The 19211-nt window shown below is 41.4% G+C and overlaps 2 protein-coding genes across 5 annotated transcripts in view; both read left to right on the top strand.

Moving 5' to 3' along the window:
• The window catches only part of rxrgb (retinoid X receptor, gamma b), a 33551-nt gene extending 22716 nt beyond the window's left edge, over positions 1 to 10835 (top strand). For both annotated transcript variants that reach the window (XM_077533894.1, XM_077533893.1), the window contains exons 2-10: positions 2108 to 2349; positions 6416 to 6560; positions 6638 to 6817; positions 8146 to 8306; positions 8702 to 8831; positions 9342 to 9474; positions 9658 to 9749; positions 10174 to 10279; positions 10369 to 10835. In XM_077533894.1, the coding sequence (XP_077390020.1) occupies positions 2108 to 2349; positions 6416 to 6560; positions 6638 to 6817; positions 8146 to 8306; positions 8702 to 8831; positions 9342 to 9474; positions 9658 to 9749; positions 10174 to 10279; positions 10369 to 10516 (1337 nt within the window). In that variant the 3' untranslated portion in view covers positions 10517 to 10835. The remainder of the gene's footprint in view (positions 1 to 2107; positions 2350 to 6415; positions 6561 to 6637; positions 6818 to 8145; positions 8307 to 8701; positions 8832 to 9341; positions 9475 to 9657; positions 9750 to 10173; positions 10280 to 10368) is intronic.
• A 144-nt stretch (positions 10836 to 10979) lies between these two features.
• Positions 10980 to 18873, top strand: lmx1a (LIM homeobox transcription factor 1, alpha). 3 transcript variants are annotated; one of them, XM_077533898.1, is made up of 8 exons: positions 10980 to 11520; positions 12470 to 12656; positions 16426 to 16646; positions 16720 to 16952; positions 17507 to 17584; positions 17802 to 17886; positions 18041 to 18214; positions 18430 to 18873. In XM_077533898.1, the coding sequence occupies exons 2-8, from the start codon at positions 12478 to 12480 to the stop codon at positions 18549 to 18551; spliced, it is 1092 nt and encodes a 363-aa protein (XP_077390024.1). In that variant the 5' UTR covers positions 10980 to 11520; positions 12470 to 12477; the 3' UTR covers positions 18552 to 18873. The 3 variants fall into 3 exon arrangements, with proteins under 3 accessions (XP_077390024.1, XP_077390023.1, XP_077390021.1); XM_077533897.1 differs by having other exon boundaries at positions 10980 to 12656; positions 16765 to 16952; XM_077533895.1 differs by having other exon boundaries at positions 10980 to 12656.
• The last annotated feature ends 338 nt before the right edge of the window (positions 18874 to 19211 follow it).

The raw sequence follows: 19211 nt of genomic DNA, 5'->3' as shown, positions 1-19211 counted from the left end.
ATATGGAGCAAAATCCAGCCATTATTCATCTCGGGGAGCTGCCATTTTCCCACTTGCTGTCGACTGAAGATGACATCAGTGTTGCTCAGGCAATAACCAATCACAGCTCACCTGTTTTCTGAAACTGAGTTGTGATTGGTCGTTACATGAGAGCTGAGCAAAATTGACGTCATCTTCAGTCGACAGCAAATGGCAAAATGGCCGCCCCCTGAGATGGATCAAAATGGCTGGATTCCACTAACGCAATATTAATCAGAACACCATATTAAGACCAGTGGGGCTGCATAGAACATAGTATTGTCAAAAACATTTTTGGGGGTTTACTTATGCTTTAAGTAGAATGTAAGTGCAAATAGACCGCCGGTACACAAAACACACGATATTACCAATGCTTTTAATCATCTTTTTCTCTTTCCATCCGGTGTACCGGTCCGTGCTCCGCTTCCCTCCGCTCCAGGCTTATAGGAGTGGCTAAGATTTAGGATCCCCTTTGGCCACCACTGCAAAACGTATGGAGAGCAAACGCTGCATTCCTGAAAGGTCTCTGTAGATACCACCGGTACTTAAAGGCCAAGTTATGTAAAAGTTTTACATGTTTGTTTTGTGACAGTACACTTCAACTGAGAGTTAGTAGCAATTAACAGCTTAAAGTCTATTTTTTGAAAGAAATAATGAGCAAAAATGCTACTCGCTGTGAAGTCAACTGAGTTGAGTTTTTGTGGTGTTCAGTACTTTTATTTCTTCTTATGTAATTGTTACAGTTATTATAGGCAACTATAAACATTTTTTTGGGGCGTGGGGGGTGTAAATTCATTGCAGTTTTTCACTAATCATGGCAGTGCTCAGTCCCTATTCCCTGAAAATTGTAAATTACTGTGAAGTGCTGAATTACACACGTTAACACTGATGATGCAGGTTAAGATTGCTTCAAATCACCTGTCAGAATCAAATAACTGTACTGTCATTTGACCTAGCGTGCATGCTGTCACACCCATTTGACATTTGTATCACTTGCCTCATCATTAGTAACATTTCACCCCCCCCCCCCCCCCCAAAAAAAAAAAAAAGAGTTTATGTATTTGAGTCACAGACATTAGCCCTTAGACGAGTGCATTTATGCACGACATTAATGCCGGCTGCTTACATCGGCGGTGGCACGCACTGGTTGAACGCACGTGTCTGCATTTGTGGCAATTGAAGTTGGTGACAAACAAATGGCCTCACGGCTCAGGAACATGCATGAAATTACACACAGTCCATCCCGTTACGCTGTTGACTGGCAGATTTCCTAAGTAGGTCATCTATGCAAATGCCAGCCTGTCAGTTCACATCAATAGATCCAAAGCAAGGTCAGCACTACGGCACCAAAGTCAGGAAGGCCTCACTCTGTTTAGTGTTGGTAAGAATATAATGAATATAATTTTAATGCAGTGTTTTCATCACAATTATTTTTTCTGTACAATGACAAACACGCTTTCGGAACACTATAAATGAATATATTTCTATTACAGTAGATGAAACAAGTGCAATTTTTATTGTTCTTTCAAAAGCTACAAATACTTCTTCAAAAGCTGTACTTTGTCACACATTCAGCAACGCTATTATGGCACATTTTTCCACAATAATCACAACCCTTGATCTCTGATTAGTTTATCACACAAACACATCTCAATGTTAGCGGCTAGCAAGCTAAGCTAGGCTTGCTTGAAAGGCTTCAATGTACACTTGAAGCGACATACACATCCATCAGACAGACCAAAAACACACTCATACTGTGATGTCTCGGTCCAACCACTAGGGGCACTACCGAGAAGAGTCTCTAGATGGGGATCATAAGAGACAAAGAAGAAGATAGGTTTGTTTGTTTTTTTTTCTTTTTAAATACAATGGCCTGCAACCGTGCAGAGAATGGATGGGGATGGGTAAAAGATGACAAAATCTATACATACATATTTGTTCCACTGGCACAGGATCAAAAGCTCTCGTTTCTTCTGAATCAGCACGTTCACTCATGTTATGTAACCCATTCACGTATTTTTTTTTTTATTGCAATTGACTTTGCTTTCCATTATGTCACGCCCTAATCCAACACTCCTTCCCCTTGCAGACTCGGCCGGGCCAATGAGCACGGCCCATTCCCACCCCCACGCCCCGCCGATGGGCGGCATGGTGGGCCACCCGTCGGTCATCAGCACCTCCAGGCACTTGCCGTCGCCCATGTCCACTATGGGCTCGCACATGAACGGCTTGGCTTCACCTTACTCCGTCATCACCTCGTCTATGGGCTCGCCCGCCGTATCGCTGCCGTCCACGCCCAACTTGAACTTCGGACCGCTCGGAAGTCCGCAGGTGAGGGGAAAACCGCCTGTGATTAGATGCTAATGTTATCTCAAGACATTTGAATAGAGTAGACCTTTATGGAATTGTTGCGGAAATCATTTTGCAGAGCTCTGTCTAGCCATATATTATATAAAGTTACAGTATAAGCTTACCAATCTATATGCAGCTTTCAGCGAATCTATATAACAAGTTCACGTTGTCGGCGATATGCCAGAGACCTACTCAAACATATGACATATCGCTCTTAAAATAGCGCAGCGGGATATAATATGAGTCACGTGTGTAGAGTATATGACTGTCACAGTGTATCATGGTTTCTTTCCATCTATATTAAACGTCCTACAATTTGCTTTTGATTGAATCTGGCAGTTTAAATGTAGCTGTGGCCAATGTGTTGGACTTGCATACCTTGGCTTTCTTCTAGCTTATTATCACTATTTACTGACCTTTCAACTTGTGGCCCTCTCGGGGTCATCCGTGCCTCTGTTGTCATGTGAGCGGACTTATGGCACAGTTCTGCTATTAGCCCTTTAATGAAGTACTGCACAAAAGAGTGAGAGAGCGAAAGAGAGAGGCACAAGCAAAAAGAACAGTCTTTATGATTGTGTATTTTCTTATGCTCTATTTACCTCTGTGGCTGCTGCCTTTGTGTCTTTCTATCATCCAGTTTTGTAATAGTTTTGCATGCGCAATACATTTTGTGCAGCACTTTTTTTTGCTATGTGCAGTATATGTAGGCATATGAGGTGTAAAATATGTAAAAGTGTAAAACCCTATGTAGTTATGGATTGAAATGTAGCTTTTCTGGCGCACCTTGTATATATATTAAAAAAATGGCAACATTCGCCAAGATTGCCCTCCATTATCCTTTCTGGCATAATGAACTACGACAGCGGGCTAATGAAGATTCAATGGCCACAGAAAGTTGTTGAACGTCCGCAAACATGCCCCACAGAGGCCAGTAATGCAGGCAATACACTCTACATACAGTACGTTCCAATGACTGTATAGCTCCGTGCCTGTAGACACTCGGGGTGAATGCCAAGTCATTATGTCATTGGGTCATATAGAATACTGTACATCCTACTTTGTTCTCTGGTCAACTGAAGTTCATGACAACAAGTCCAATATTGTCCTAGCCTAGGCTCATTGTGGGCATGTTCAGCTATAGTGCAAACCATGTTTGACCAAATACATAAAAAACATCAACTAATATACCTAGAACCTTGGAACTGTAACACAATCTGTCCCAGGAGATTGTATACACTTCTATTTATTTGTATTTTAAAAAAGTTTCTGTAAATAATGGAAATTGAGTCAAGGTGAACACATTTCCTGAAGAAGTTAAGGAAACTAATAACAAAAAAACTTACATTACAGGTTCAATTTGTTAATGCTTTAAAATGTTCAATTGTCAATGGTTTGTCTACCCATGTGGTTCCAACAAACAACTAAACAATACAGTACTGTGCTCTTCATCGTACCACAGACGCCTGCATAATGTAGACTGTATTATCTCATGATTCTATAAATCATCAGAAACAATTACAGCTATCAAACAGTTATTATGTCCAGTCACCGGTCTGATTAAAGCAAGCACAATCAAAATGTAGTTGTAAAAGTGACACTAGAGAAAATATTTGCATGTTGTGTAATATAAAGTATTACTGTGTAAGTGACCTTAACACGCAAGGGCAACATGTAGTTTAGTGCGTTTCGTCTAAAATGACAAAAATACCAAGACATATTTTTCACAATTCTGACATTCTCCAATCAAAATATGCAACGGTTAAATAATTACAGTTTACTTAATATCCACTTGCCACACTGGTGGAAATTAATTGATTTTTTTAGGGGTGGGGTTTTGTCTGTAAATTTCAACTATGTCTTCTGTTGCCATGACGACCATAGACAGTGCTACAGTATGACAAAAGAGCTATTAAGTGTTGCCATCCTAGCAGCTTTGTTGCCAAATATTTAGTTGACTTTAATGACAATTCCGAGGCCTAGTCTGTTTTTCAGAAATGCGCTAGTGTGGTGCCTTGAGATACGAGTGACCCGACTTGTGAGCTCTTCAAGATGCAATTATATAGACACCACTGTAGCAACAAATCTAGCAATTTTTTTGTGGTGTTTATTGGAGACATCTGCAGACTCTGAAACACACTCCAGAGCAAATGTTCACCCCTCCAGGTCCAGACTGTCAATGAATTGCATATTAATTGATTTAGCCGTAGTGCCATAATAATTGTTTATTGCCACTTTGATCTTAAAATTGCACCGCTAAATTAAATTTCTCACTCTTGATTAATCTAAGCCTGTTCTTCACAGCATGTATTGCATAAAGAATGAATGATACATCAATAATAATTGTCTCAGTTCAAAGCATGTTGTTAATATGTCTGGAGCCGAGCGGACACCCGAGCAGCCGTTTCACAATTTCATTGTGTACACAGGTGAAATGAATTATGAATGAAATCTGTGGACCGGTGCGCCAAAAAGCACGAGATGCTAAAAGGGGGCGGGGTGAATGCTCATTTAAGTACAAGTATCTTCCTTGGAGGCACATTCGGACGGCGAGCAGGCTTACGGGAAGATAACAAGAAAATATCCCACGCATGTTCGCCTCAGCCGGAAGGAAGGTCACCGTCGCGGAGGTCTTGGATGAGTCCACCATTAGGCAAGCGTCGGAGGAGAGCGCACGTTTTAAATAAGTGATAGGAAAAGCCTGAGGTGACTGAGACGCATGTCCTTTATGTCACACCGCATCAAATATATAGGACACAAGTGCATTTGTCGGTCAACGTTTCCAGCTGGGACGCAGATGTTTGCGTATAAACAGCAAAAAAAAAAAAAAAAACACAGCAAAGAACCTGCTGCTTGGTTCTTCTCGGCATACAGGCGTTAAAGGACAGGATCGAGATAATGCAAACGAAATTGTTGATTCAAAATTTTCCAACATTATACAGTACTGTGCAGTAGGCAATCAATAAATAAGTCATTTTAGCAATGCTATGATGATGTGCCAAATCGCAACAGTCACATGCCAGCTCAGATAAAAAAAAAAGAAAAAAGAAAAATAGTCAAATTGTTATAGTGGGTCTGAATATTACATATTCTTGTTAAACGTTTTGTACCTGATATTCAAAGTTTAAATGGCTGTTTAATGGGGACGTATTCAACGGAGCGCAATTGTTTTTTTTTTTTTCTGGTAAATGTCATAAGAGTCACTATAAAGGCAGGGGATATTTTTGCTAATTTTGCTAATTATTTATGTTTCACTGGGCGGCACGGGGGAGGAGTGGTTAGCACGTCCGCCTCCCAGTACTGAGGACTCGAGTCCAGGCTCCGGCCTTCCTGGTTGGAGTTTCCATGATCTCCTCTATGCTTGTGTTGGTTTTCTCTGGGAACTCCAGCTTCCTCCCACATTCCAAAAACACGCACGTTAGGTTCATTCAAGTTGTCCATAAACATGCGTGTGAATGGCAAAATCATTTTCTTTCCTTGTACTTAATCACTGTTATTATGTATATCACACATTATTATGTTAATAATGAAAACATTATTAACATAATCTTTCTTTGCTCGTTTGCTCAATGAGTGATGTGACATTTTAGATCCAAACTTTAAAGTGAGCTAATGTGTGTGCAAAAGTCAAACGTTTACTCAACAGCTCTCGATAGACCCTCTCACCATCCCAGACTGCATAAATCCGAGCTTGCCCTTCCTTTTGCCTTTTTGAGAACTACACAGGGCGACCATGTGACCGTCCTCATGTGCCTCTCCCAGACTGAGAAACATTAAGAAACCTGCATGACAAGCCTCCGAGAGAACAGTCAGCTCTCCCACTGAGCGGGCATGTGACACACTCACAATAAAATTGTTGAGTGCGTCGTTGGCTGAGGGCGTGCGGGGGAACACAACAGTGAGCAGAGGACCAAATGAGTAAGAGGGGAAAAAAAACAGGAACTTGTCACGAGACCACCTCACACCATTCACTCTTACTTCCCCTCCGCTTCCTGTCCTTCGCCAGTTCCCTTCGATTGACTGCACTTTCTTCATTTGTGCGCCTCAGATGAACTCTATGAACAGTGTTAGCAGCTCAGAGGACATCAAGCCCCCGCCGGGCCTACAGAACCTGGGGAGCATCAACTACCAGTGCCCGAGCCCGGGCGGGATGTCCAAGCACATCTGCGCCATCTGCGGAGACCGCTCCTCAGGTAACCTAGAGGGAAAGACGCTCAACGCAAGGCTTCTTTCAGCGAGCGATGATGCGTTTCCTTTCGTGTGTGCGCAGGGAAACACTACGGCGTGTACAGCTGCGAAGGATGCAAAGGCTTCTTCAAGAGGACCGTGCGCAAAGATCTCACTTACACTTGTCGAGACAGCAAAGAGTGCCTGATCGACAAGCGCCAGCGCAACCGCTGCCAGTATTGTCGCTACCAGAAGTGCCTGGCCATGGGCATGAAGAGAGAAGGTAATTGGCCTTGGGATGCATTTCTCCTTCGTAATAATGTCAACAACATACAAAAACTAGACTAAGTGCAATTTCTGGAGAAATTGAGTGGGAATGCTGAATGCTAAGATTTGAATGCATGTGTAATGTTTATGAAGCCAATTGAGAGAAAAATTATTCAATTATGATTTCCTGGTTACTGGGCAATGCACTTTACCAACTACGCCACCAAGCAGTATCAGACACCTGGTAATGATGATAAGTTATATATATATATATGTATATATATATCTATATATATATATATATATATATATATATATAAATATATATATATGGAAGTGGGCATGAAAATTGATATTTAGAAAACGTTCAATGTCTGTCCCATTGAAAATGAATGGGGAAAAGTTGATCTTTAATGTTAAATTGTGCGAGTACTGTAAGTAATGTGGAATCATACGATATATACCTTGGGAGGCGTGAATTTTTGAAGCTAGTTGAAATTTGAACAGTGTAAATTGGAAGTATTATGTGGGAGTTGTTACGCGGCAAAAAAGTGTGGAGAATAAAAATCACAACGTATTACAACGTATGTGGGAATGCTTCATCATTCCTACAATGTATGTCATATAATATACATTAAATAAATAAATATTAAGCACAGATTTTGACTTGTAGCCACAAACACATACTCACAGTCCACAAAATTAGGTACGCTGGCTCTAAAAAGTCTGCACACCCCTGTTCAAATGTCAGGTTAATGTGATAGTGACCAAGAGAAATCATTTCAAAACTTTTCCCCACCATGAATGTGACCAATAACAAGTCCATCTTAATCACGTAGGAACATGTATTGTGGTGGAATAAGTTTTGGTATTTGTTTTTATTTTATTTATTTTTTTTTAATTATAATTTTTTTTTTTTATTTATTTATTCATTATTTATTTATTTTACAAAAATCTGACATTTGAACAAGCGTGTGTAGATTTTTCATATCACATTACACCTGCCTATTTGAACATGGTTGAACTAAATAGGAGCTAACACAAGAGCAATGCTGAAATAAAAAATGTTCATTTTCACACATTTGTTATATACTCAATGGTGCATACTGAATTGCATTAAATTTGAATCGGGCACAAAAGTGAATTTATTCCGGTAGTTACCGTTTCATTAGTCATCTAATCTAATTTCTATGTTACAAATAATTTGGATTGTTTTTATGTAATCTACTTTAAAAAAAAAATGGTGAATTTAAGGTTTTCATCATACATTCTCATGCAGGTCTACCTTATGAAGCATTGATTGTAGTGTAAATGCAAAAATCTGAGTCTGTGTGCTTGTTGTAGCGGTACAAGAAGAGAGACAGCGTGGGAAAGAGCGCGGGGAGAATGAGGTGGAGTCCACCAGCAGTTTCAATGAGGAGATGCCCGTGGACAAGATCCTGGACGCCGAGCTGGCGGTGGAGCCCAAAACGGAAACGTACTCCGACGGCAGCCCCGGCAACTCGGTAAGCAACATACTGCCGGACGCATTAGCGCCACGTTTACCAGTCTACATTAACAGATGTCATGTTTGTGACCCTTCAAATGACACAGAGAAACTGGGGTCAAAGGGTCCAATTGGGTCACTCGATTCCTTGTCCTGTTTTTCTTGGTCTCGATTTCCAAATGATCACCTCGGAACTTGCGTGAATGATTGCTTCACACCGGAGAAAAACGCTTGCGATATTCCTATCGATGTGATCCAAGATGCTTCGGGCTTGCCAAAAACTTGTTCGCAAGTCTCGGGAGAATGTCACTGTTGTGTCAAACACCCCAAATTAGGCCTTGCTGCGCAGATTTTGTGTTGTCTTGACTTTTGTTCTGGAATGCCTGCTCAGCCTCCCTGTTTGTCCGCCTGTAGACCAACGACCCCGTCACCAACATCTGCCAGGCGGCGGATAAGCAGCTCTTCACCTTAGTGGAGTGGGCCAAGAGGATCCCTCACTTCTCGGAGCTCCCACTTGATGACCAGGTCATCTTATTACGAGCAGGTAACCCCATCCAGTGTATAAATGTGTATTATTTACTGAAGGGGTTACAGGGCACACATGACTCACAAAAGTCAGCTTGCTTAATGCTAACATTCAATGCAAAACATGATTGACAGGCTAAAAAAAAGCATGCATGTATTATACACACAGTATTATTTAACAGCCAAGCTGCTCATGGTGGTTGCTGGTCATTCTCAGGCAGGCGGTCTATTTAAGTCTCATAACATTTACTTGACATATTTACCATTTAGCTAAATGGAGCAGTAAGACCAAAAATAGCCTATAAGTCCCAGCAGTGCTTTTGCAACTGTGGTAGCACTGACCTCTGCTGGTGAAAGATATGCCTGCATGAGGTTCTCATATGAAAGAGAAAAAGTGGCGGAGAGGGACGAAATAGAACTGCAATTATGAGAATGTGGCTTTAATACTGTAATTCCATAAGAATGAAGTTGTACTTTTGCAAAAAAAAAGTGTTATTTTTGTTGTTTTGTTTTGTTTTTTATCTTGCAGGCTGGAACGAGCTGCTCATCGCGTCCTTCTCTCATCGGTCGGTGACGGTAAAAGATGGAATCCTGCTGGCCACGGGGCTCCACGTCCACAGAAGCAGTGCTCACAGCGCTGGGGTGGGCTCCATCTTTGACAGGTTTGCAGCAAAAAACAAAACAAAAAAAAAACGTATTGATGAGATTTTCACATTAACTCAGATAGGTCATGTATTAATTATTTAACTAAGAGACCTGTGGCTTAGCCAGGGATTTCAAAAGTATTATTTGCCTAAAGTTTGTAGTATCTTTAGTTGATAAAGTTTGTTTTGATATCACTGCAGAGTCCTGACAGAGCTGGTGTCCAAAATGAAGGATATGCAGATGGATAAAACAGAGCTGGGCTGCTTGCGAGCCATCGTCCTTTTTAACCCAGGTCTGTGTATTTTCATTTAACTCACCTTCTTACCTTGACAGTGTACTTCACAGTTTTTATAAATACGCCCATAGAAAGCTCAGAGATCTGAAAAGAAACTTAGACTTCTAAAATTATTGAAACTTTGAATATATTTGATTATATTTACAATTATTCTTAATATTTGGATTTATTTAGAAATGTTAAAAAAAATTGTGCTCCAGTCCTGTACCACTAGAGGGAGCCCTACACAATATCAGTCTCACATAGCGTTGAGAAACAATGAGACATTAGCAGTTTAAATGTAGTAGATTAGCTTTACGTATATATAAAAAAAGATGTATATAAATATGCAAAAAAAAACTGAATATGAGAAATGTAATGTTTTGAAGCCTCAAAGTCTTTAATGAGTGTTCCTTTGTCTGACGAATTGTGTTTGATTCAGATGCGAAAGGTCTGTCCAACCCAACGGAGGTGGAGGCACTGAGGGAAAAGGTGTACGCCTCACTGGAGTCCTACACCAAACAAAAATACCCAGACCAGCCTGGCAGGTGGGTGAATCACCATTTCTGATTTTCGTAGCATGAAGTCTTTCAAGTGTCTATGATGAAATTCATCATGTACTGATTTTGCATTTCAGGTTTGCCAAGTTACTGTTGCGCCTGCCCGCGTTGCGCTCCATCGGCCTCAAGTGCTTGGAGCACCTTTTCTTTTTCAAGCTCATCGGGGACACGCCCATCGACACCTTCCTCATGGAGATGCTGGAGGCGCCGCATCAGATCACATGACCCCTGTCAAAACCCCCTCTTGTAAATATCCCTTGTCAGCAATATGAAGATGGACTCGGGGAGGCAAAAAAAGTGACGCTGCAATTGTAAAGTTGAATATTTTATAACAATTAAAAACAACAACAGCTTTGTAATTCAGTCCAAAATGTGATTTCAAGACTGCGGTGAGGACTGAGTACAAGCGCTACGGTCGATTGTTTTTGTAAATAGATCATTGCAACTGTCCATTTTGAAAGCAACCCCATGCATTTGAGGAGAAATCAGATTTTATCCATAGAGTAATTGTATAAAATGAAATTTTAAGTAAAAAAAAACAAAACATTTCTTAAAACAAGTATTCTTACAGAATAAAATTATTAAGAAATACATTTAAAACTCTGTCCTGTCTATATGTCCTGCATATACAATGAATACATTTAAATATATAAATTGATAGCCATACAGTCCAAAGACAGTTTTACAATTTGAATTTGTAGTTCCATTATCGACCACTAGATGGAGGAATTGAGCTTATTGTGTTATTGTTTTCTTCAGGGACAGTCTGAAACCATATTTGCTACTGTTGTTTGTCTACAAGTATCTATCTATCTATCTATCTATCTATCTATCTATCTATCTATCTATCTATCTATATCTCAAAAAGTGTCTGTGTGAGGTAATTGCACCTACACGTGGTATCTCTCTCTCTCTCTCTCTCTCTCTCTCTCTCTCTCTCTCTCTCTCTCTCTCTCTCTCTCTCTCTCTCTCTCTCTCTCTCTCTCTCTCTCTCTCTCTCGCTGTCTCTCGCTCTCTCCCTGTCCCCCTGACCCCCCTCCATCCCTCCTTATCCCATTGTCAGAATACTTGAAAGAAAGTCCAAACAGTGTATGAACAAGAGGAAGAAGAAGGTCCAAGGAGGAGAAACTTCTGTGCACTTAACTGTTAAACGTCACCACCAACTTGGAGATGCTCTGAGAGGACCCAACGTACTTTTAGCGGCGTTTTTGCAAGCTCACTTTAAGAAGGTATGTACATCACTTCCTGTATTTCAAATTGTGGGATTGGTGAAAATGTTCACCTGCAGCGGAAGGTGGGAAGAAATTAAATGTGACTGGTAACTATACTTTTATTATTATTATTATTATTATTATTATTATTATTATTATTATTATTATTATTATTATTGTAAGAAACTAAAATGTTTAAAAAATGCATTGAATAAAATTAAATTGTTTTAAATAAATACTTTATAAAATAATACATACTGTTCATGTAAGGTACAAATAAAAAGTCTATTATGTATTATATTTTATTCGTACTCTATATATGTGGTCAATATTTGATATTTTGAAAAAATTTCATTTGTAGGAAATGACAATGTTGTGTAATAAAATAACATTACAAATACACATACTTTATTTAATAAATAAAAGTTTATCTGAATATATATACGGAAAATGTAAGTCATTATGTGTACTTTTATGTTCATATTGCTGTACTATATTTGGTGATTTTATATTTGGAAAAATAATTTTATTGGTAGAAATAAATGTGTAAACATTAAATTACGTTAAATTATTAGGAATAAATGAAAAATACTTTAAATTACAGTAAATGCACAATTTTATTTACACGTGCATATTTTACACATTTAGAAAATTTTATAATGTAATGTAAACAGATGTAATAAATAGAAATAAATGAGTAAAAATAGTCACATGAAGTTATTAGAACCAAGTAAAAATTATGACACAATGTAAAAATAATTGTCGCTTTGTATCACCATGATAATGAATGTCCGGCATTGGATTAACCATCTGCATTTGTGTGTGCTTTTTCCACAATGTTCATTTCAACAATTGATAATTGCTGGTCAAGTTGAACGTAGCGTCACGTGGCACCTAATAAACCCGCAGTGTCTTTTATCAAATGAAAATGCACTTGCACATGAGTTGATGGTTGCGTGTTGCTTAGGGTCAGACATGCAGCACAGGCCGGTGTGCGCCGGCTGCCGCAGGCCGATCGCGGACAAGTTCCTGCTGCGGGTGGCGGACGGCCTCCGGCACGAGGCGTGTGCGCGCTGCTCGGCGTGCGGGGACGCGCTGCGGGACTCGTGCTTCGTGCGGGAGCAGCGACTCTACTGCAAGCGGGACTACTCGGAGTGAGTGACTCAAAACATTTTCTCTTATTGTATCAGCCAAAACATGAAATATATCTGCACAATCCGAGTGATGGTTAACATTGCATCATATATGCACATTAGAAATATATTGTTGACTATATTACATTGCCTCCTTGTTGATAAGGGTTGGCACACGAGGAGCAGCAAATTGATTGAATTCCAGCATTCAATTCTTGCTTTGGATAATGTACATGTGACTATAAATACTCTTCTAATGCCATTCAAGCTTCTTGGTGCATTTAGACTTGCATCTGTTTACACGTGAAAGTTTGCAGATCGTGTTTTTTTTTAGGATGGACAGTAAACTTGGTGCGATAAGAGAACAAGGTGACTGAGGGTGGGAGGTGTGATACACGCGCACACACTTGAAACAAGCAGGGGTGGAGCTCAAATGACACGTTGTCAAAATGTGTTAAAATCGTGAGGTCCATTGGCCCGGTAACGACAAGCTGGGGGCCAACATATGGTGAAGAGGTAACCACCAAGCCCCCCACCCACACACCTTTTCGTCCTAACCTCCCATCACCCGTTTCCACACCTTGCTTATCACGTTCTCCGTATCCTTCCACTCGAAAATCTAAATTCCAGCCAAGTCACTTTAATAGACAGTAATATACTACATTTGTTAGCTTCTGGAATCAACTATTAATGATAAACGTTTAAGACCCATACAAAAATATGCATGTGAGGTATCAGTATTATTTTTGTTCACTTGGGGTCACGTTCTACGCTGTATCTATGATACAGTCACATGAACATCAGCGAACAAGAACATAGTTTTGGCTAGCTGCTAACTAAACGTTGTTTGTAAACGGTGTTTGGTGAGCGCGTCAGTTGAGGCCATCGGCAGTTAATATAAGAATGTGCTTTTGTTTACTTTGTTACTGTTTATTCTGTATCTATCCTTGACCACCTGTGGAGGTATTACAATTCATTTTAATTAGTGTTGGTAGGCTATATTACTGTATGTATGTATGTAGCTAGCTTAAAGTGCAAACTGTGTAAACTGGTTTTGTTTTGCAGTTAGCACATTATACCGCCATCTAAAAGGAGCAAGTTTTGCGAGGTGGCCATATGTCAGAAAATCTGCCACATCCCTTCAAGAGAGACAAACGGCGTGAATGTATTTTGGCGGACAGCGACCTCCACGAGCTAATGGCATCTGGAAGTCCGCTCTCGCCGCAGCCCCTGCGTGGCGCTATGGGACGACGCTCAGCCGACCGTGAAATATGTAACCTGACCAATTAGCAGGAGGCCTGGTGCCAACGCTCCGCCTCTGAGATTTCACGTCTCCAAATTTAACACACCCCCCAACACCGACCAGCTCGTACTCGCCCCTCCCACCTCACCTGCTGTCCGATGGTGTCCTTTAAGACCCAATATTTATTTTACACGACAAAAATCTCTGAAAAATGTCACAAAACGAAACTAAAACAACAAGTGCCGTAGTGTGTGTTTAACTGTTTACATCAGCTAAGACGATAGCCGGTCAGCGCATTGAGCTTGGCTTCGCTCTGCCGGACCTGCACAGTCATATCGGTCACATGACTGGCAGTGTCCTTGACCCTGGAGATCTGTATCTGACACACACGGGATCCTGCTTCACCTGATCCAGAAACCGGATCCGCTTCTGTACGTGTCCACTCGACCGCACCAGTCCAAGCATGGGGAACATTACAGCGTGGGTGCACGTTGAAGGGGGATTTAGCTTCAGTGTTAGCCACTTTTCAATGGTAATCGATTTAGTAGTTGACCCACTACTTGGGTTACTTATTCCACCCAAATTGGGTAACTTTTAACCCATCAGTTTCGTCACGTCAGAGAAACATTCCAAGCATTTCCTCGGCCTACTTCATTAATTCTTACGTTCAGGAATGCAAGTGTGCGGCTTGTGGGCCATATCAAAGGGCAGAAGACCCACATGGGTCAAGTAGACCCCATTTGACCCCGAGGAGGCTTCACTGTTTCCCCCGGTAACCGCACAGCAAGAGTCAGAGGAATGTAATAGGATGTAGAGCCTTTGACAAGGATGTACCAGCGCCTTTAATTGTTAGTAGTCGTTATATGGACTCAGTGGAAACTTCACCTCTGCTGTCAGATTGCGGCTCATTTAATTAATGGTTGTAGTTTGCAGTGGTGTAAAACTGCACTCGATTCAAATTTATGCCTTTATTATCCTAACTTTTACTGAGCCAAGGCTCAGGCTCAAAGTAGAGAGAGGGAAAGAGCAATGGATAAGACAATAATATTCTACAACCAGGTGGGAAAGTGTACAATCCCTCTGTGTTTACATTTTTACCCCAAACTGACAAACTAAGCTTGTCATCTTGCAATAAACATCAATAATCATGCAGAAAGATGTACACTGTAAAATTAACCTATAGCTGTTGCTTTCTGTAGGCGTAAAAAGCAGGATGGAGGAGATGGTGATGTTCAGTGATTTTTCTCTTAAGCAAAAATGAGGCTGCACTTGAAATAGGCCCGCTTCCTGTTTTCACTTTTATTTCAAATTTACAATATTTAAACAAAATAGCATCCAGTCTGCTACCATAGAGTGGAAGAGCATTTAATTGTTCTTCTTGTCACTTTACTTGGCTCGCATAGATAGATGAACAAAGATATGTTCATTTTCAGACCAATTAAGTGAAATTGGGAATCACCGTATTTTGTACATTATCAACAGCCCTGTAATATTTTGTTACTTTCCGGGCCATTTTCCCCTCCAAAATTGGTTATTTGAATTCATATAAAATGTAAATAAACTACTTTACATTTACATACTAATGTATTATTTTCAGAAATAATTTGTACCTACATTTATAACAAAATTAACAGTAATAAATTTTAAGTCAGCTATTTTATTTTTTGTTGGGTTTTTTTCTTAAAATTGGTGAGCTAAAATGAATTTATTTTGAATTCTGTAAAATATTTTTGTATTTAAAAACCTCATTTAAAAAATCATGAATTATGTCGATATATTATATACAGTACAGGATACTCTGTAACAGAGTATAAAAATAAATAACTGAAGCAAAAGACAGTGAAGTGTAAAGAGCTGTCAGTTTCTGAGTGCTGGGGTGACCCGCAAGTCATGTCTGCAGACAACTCCAGAATGATGACGCATCATCGGGCATGACAGCCCCAAGATGGGTTGGTGCCAGCCGCCGGACAATAGTCCTGCTGCTTGAGTGTTTTGCTGGGGCGGCTCTGTCTTTGTCCCGCTCTGGCTGAACAGACTTCGGGATAATTCCACGGATAATTCCAAGGACCGGCGGCCCAGCCTCTCCCGCCGGGATATCTGATTCCCCCCCTCCGCCTGGAGCCATGGCCTGCCGTGAGCCTTTTCTGGACGCTGCCCGGGTGGGCTGGGCCGCCGACACGGCAGCCGGAGCCACGGCAACGGTGTCACGGTGTGGCTAAGCCCGCGCCGCTCCCTGTTGCCAGGCGCTAAGACGCACACCCGCCATGCTGAGGGTATTCGTCTGAGCGGTTGGAGTGGGATGAAGAGGAGGGGAGACGGAAGAGGGGAGGGGGGTGTCAAGGCAACGAGATGGTTATAGTGATCCACTCTTATTTTCTGAGAAAAAAAAAAACACTGATTCACTTTTTTTGTGCTCAGGCCTAAGCCATGTCTAACACAATGGTTCCTTGAGATCCCAAAGAATTCCATTTTGTGTATTTAAAACAACCACAACTCAATTTTTCACTCCGCTAGCTTAATGCTAATTGTCTCTTTCCTTCTCACCAGGTTGTTTTCGGTGCGTTGCGAGGGCTGCGCCGAGGTCATCTCCCCCACAGAGCTGGTCCTGCGCGCCGGGCCCGCCGTCTTCCACCTGCGCTGCTTCACCTGCAGTGTCTGCTCCGCCCCCTTGAGGACCGGAGACCGCTGCGTGGTCAGGGAGGGCCGGCTAGTGTGCGCCAGGGAAGACTACCACCAATGCGTGGCCAGCCCGATCTCGTCTGACACAGGTGGGATTGTACAGTAAAGTTAAAATTTTGTGGTCCAAGACTCTTTACAAGGAAACTATTTGTTTTTTTCAAGAACCACCTCAGAATCCAAATATAAAAGATAACCCAACACTTTTAGGCAAAAGTGACGATGTCGGGGAGGAGGATGATGATGAAGAGGAGGACTCAGGGAGGCTCACGAGTAGACAAATTCGATCTGATGAGCAAGAAAGTAAACGTCCCAAAAGACCTCGCACCATTTTGACCACCCAGCAAAGACGGATCTTCAAAGCCTCCTTTGAGGTTTCATCCAAGCCGTGCCGAAAGGTAAAGTTCGGATTCTTCAATTTGACACATGATGTATTGGTGGAGTTTGCAGTGACTAAACAAAAACACTTTTTGCCATATATCTTAAAACTACTTGATGTTAGAATATTACTGAAATTTATTTGAGGTAAAATTATTCTTCTCTGGCTCCATCTTATTCATGCATCTAATTAAATTTTTTGGTATTTTATTTTTAACTTGTCAGGCGAAATCCAAGAAACCAGTAACATTTTGTTTTTGCCAGTATTAATCTTGCTAGCATAGGGTGACCAGATTTTCCACTTTTGGGCATGTCAATCACATAGTTGTCATAGTAATTCATAATAAACCAATTAAAAATGAATTTAACGGTTAAATCACAAAATGCCTAAAAAAATTAGGTGATTCTATAGCAGTCAACAAAATTTAAAGGAGCAATACTGTGCACAAGCTGTGGAGGAGTATGTCACAAAAAAAAGCGCAGTTGCTCCATCTCATATAACCTTGACTGGACCTCTGTTGTTTATCTCTGTTTTTAAAATCTGCCCCTTTTATTTCCTGAATCTTAATCACAGGTACGGGAGACCTTGGCAGCAGACACTGGCCTTACTGTCCGGGTTGTGCAGGTCTGGTTCCAGAACCAAAGAGCCAAGGTAACACACGCACACACTATAAGAAAATCTCTTTTGGCGCGGTGCCGTCTGCCAAAGGCGAAATCAGCCCGGTTATCTCCTCATAGAGGAAACTGATGACATTTCAGCACATGGCGACAGGGCATGAAACCTCATATTGCGCACTGAAAGATGTCCTTCACCTAATACTTCATCGTTGAATAAACACATGTTTTTTTTCTTCTTCTTTTTCTTTCAGATGAAGAAACTTGCCAGGAGGCAACAGCAGCAGGAACAGGAGCCGCCGACTCAGGAGCAGCAGGAACAGCCATCACATCACAAAGGTGTTACACAGCGGATGATCAATTGCATGAATTTGAAATCACTCTTTAGTGGAATGTCAATATGTTTAAAGTGCATGAGGACGGTAAAACTAGTTTTTACCTATTGGAACGGATTAGCAAAATGCTTCATTTTGTGATTCTCATTGCTCCACAGCGCCCCCCAGTGGTGTGCCTACCTCTCAGCTGGAACACTCGGGGTCTTCCTACTCCCACATCCAGCAGCAGCAGATGGGATTCACAACAGTGGAGCATCAAGACTTTGACATGGACCCCTTCAGACAGGGCCTGACCCCCCCTCAGATGCCAGGGGATCACATGCACCCCTACGGTAACGAGCGCGGCATCCTTTTGCAAAGACTTGTGATGTAGTATGTCTGAATTATACTGCCCCCAGGTGGTCAAGTCGCGAACATCAGAAGGCGTAGAACAATGTCCGTTGAACTGAAGCAAAATAATAGTAGCATGTAATTCTTGAAAAAGCAATTATGTACAAATAGCTAATGCCTCATTGACCTAAGCGTTTTTAAATGTTTTCTTTTTCAGGTTTGAATGCCCTTTTCGGCGACGTGGTAGACGCCGACTGCTTGTCTCTGGGCGACACCTCGTCCCTCCTCACCCCCATCGACCGCCTCTACTCCATGCAGGACTCTTACTTCACCTCCTGAGTGACGATCGTCATCACGTCCGCTCTTTATTTATCCACATGGACCGTGCACAAAACAGGAGCACAAATGGGTACACTGTGACACTCACGCAATACTGCAGTTCATCTAATAGCAAAATATGCTCACATGTAAATCCTGTCATGCTTTAAACAGACTATTTTACTGTCCGACCTCTCTACTATGCTTGAACGCCACGATACGAGATTACAACGGATGTGAATACTATAACTTTCTGAATGTGTATTTATTCTTGTAGAGTGTGACCAATAAATGATGGCTCTGGAATAGTGTGTCCGATACAAATTAAAGTCACACGATGGGATTTTGTCGTTTGTTGTGAAGCCACTTGCGTATTGCTTTACACAATCTCGTATGATCGCGTTTCACTCCTGGACTAGCCACTGCAACCACACCCAGGTAGCATAACTTGGTTCACTGTTACTGTTTTGTCCTTTCTTGTCCTATCCTGACCTGTCCTGTTCCTTCCCACTCCGACCTCGCCCTGATTTGACTGTCTTGTCATGCCCTCTTTCCCATCCTGTCCCTCCTAGTCCCATCACGCACTGTTCCAACATATATGATGTTATACAGCCTAGACCTGTCCAAACCCGTCCTGACTTATCCTGTCCTGTACCACCCAGTGCTTATTTGCCCAATACT

This window comes from Festucalex cinctus, chromosome 10 (assembly GCF_051991245.1).
Source record: "Festucalex cinctus isolate MCC-2025b chromosome 10, RoL_Fcin_1.0, whole genome shotgun sequence".
NCBI lineage: Eukaryota > Metazoa > Chordata > Actinopteri > Syngnathiformes > Syngnathidae > Festucalex > Festucalex cinctus.
This window is presented reverse-complemented; position numbering and strand designations above follow the sequence as displayed.

Coding starts and splice junctions, on each gene's coding strand:
- lmx1a (XM_077533895.1), top strand. CDS start 12,280: ATGATAATGAATGTCCGGCATTGGATTAACCATCTGCATTTGTGTGTG. Junction 16,953..17,506: donor CATCCAAGCCGTGCCGAAAG/GTAAAGTTCGGA, acceptor TCTTAATCACAG/GTACGGGAGACCTTGGCAGC. Junction 17,887..18,040: donor ACAGCCATCACATCACAAAG/GTGTTACACAGC, acceptor ATTGCTCCACAG/CGCCCCCCAGTGGTGTGCCT.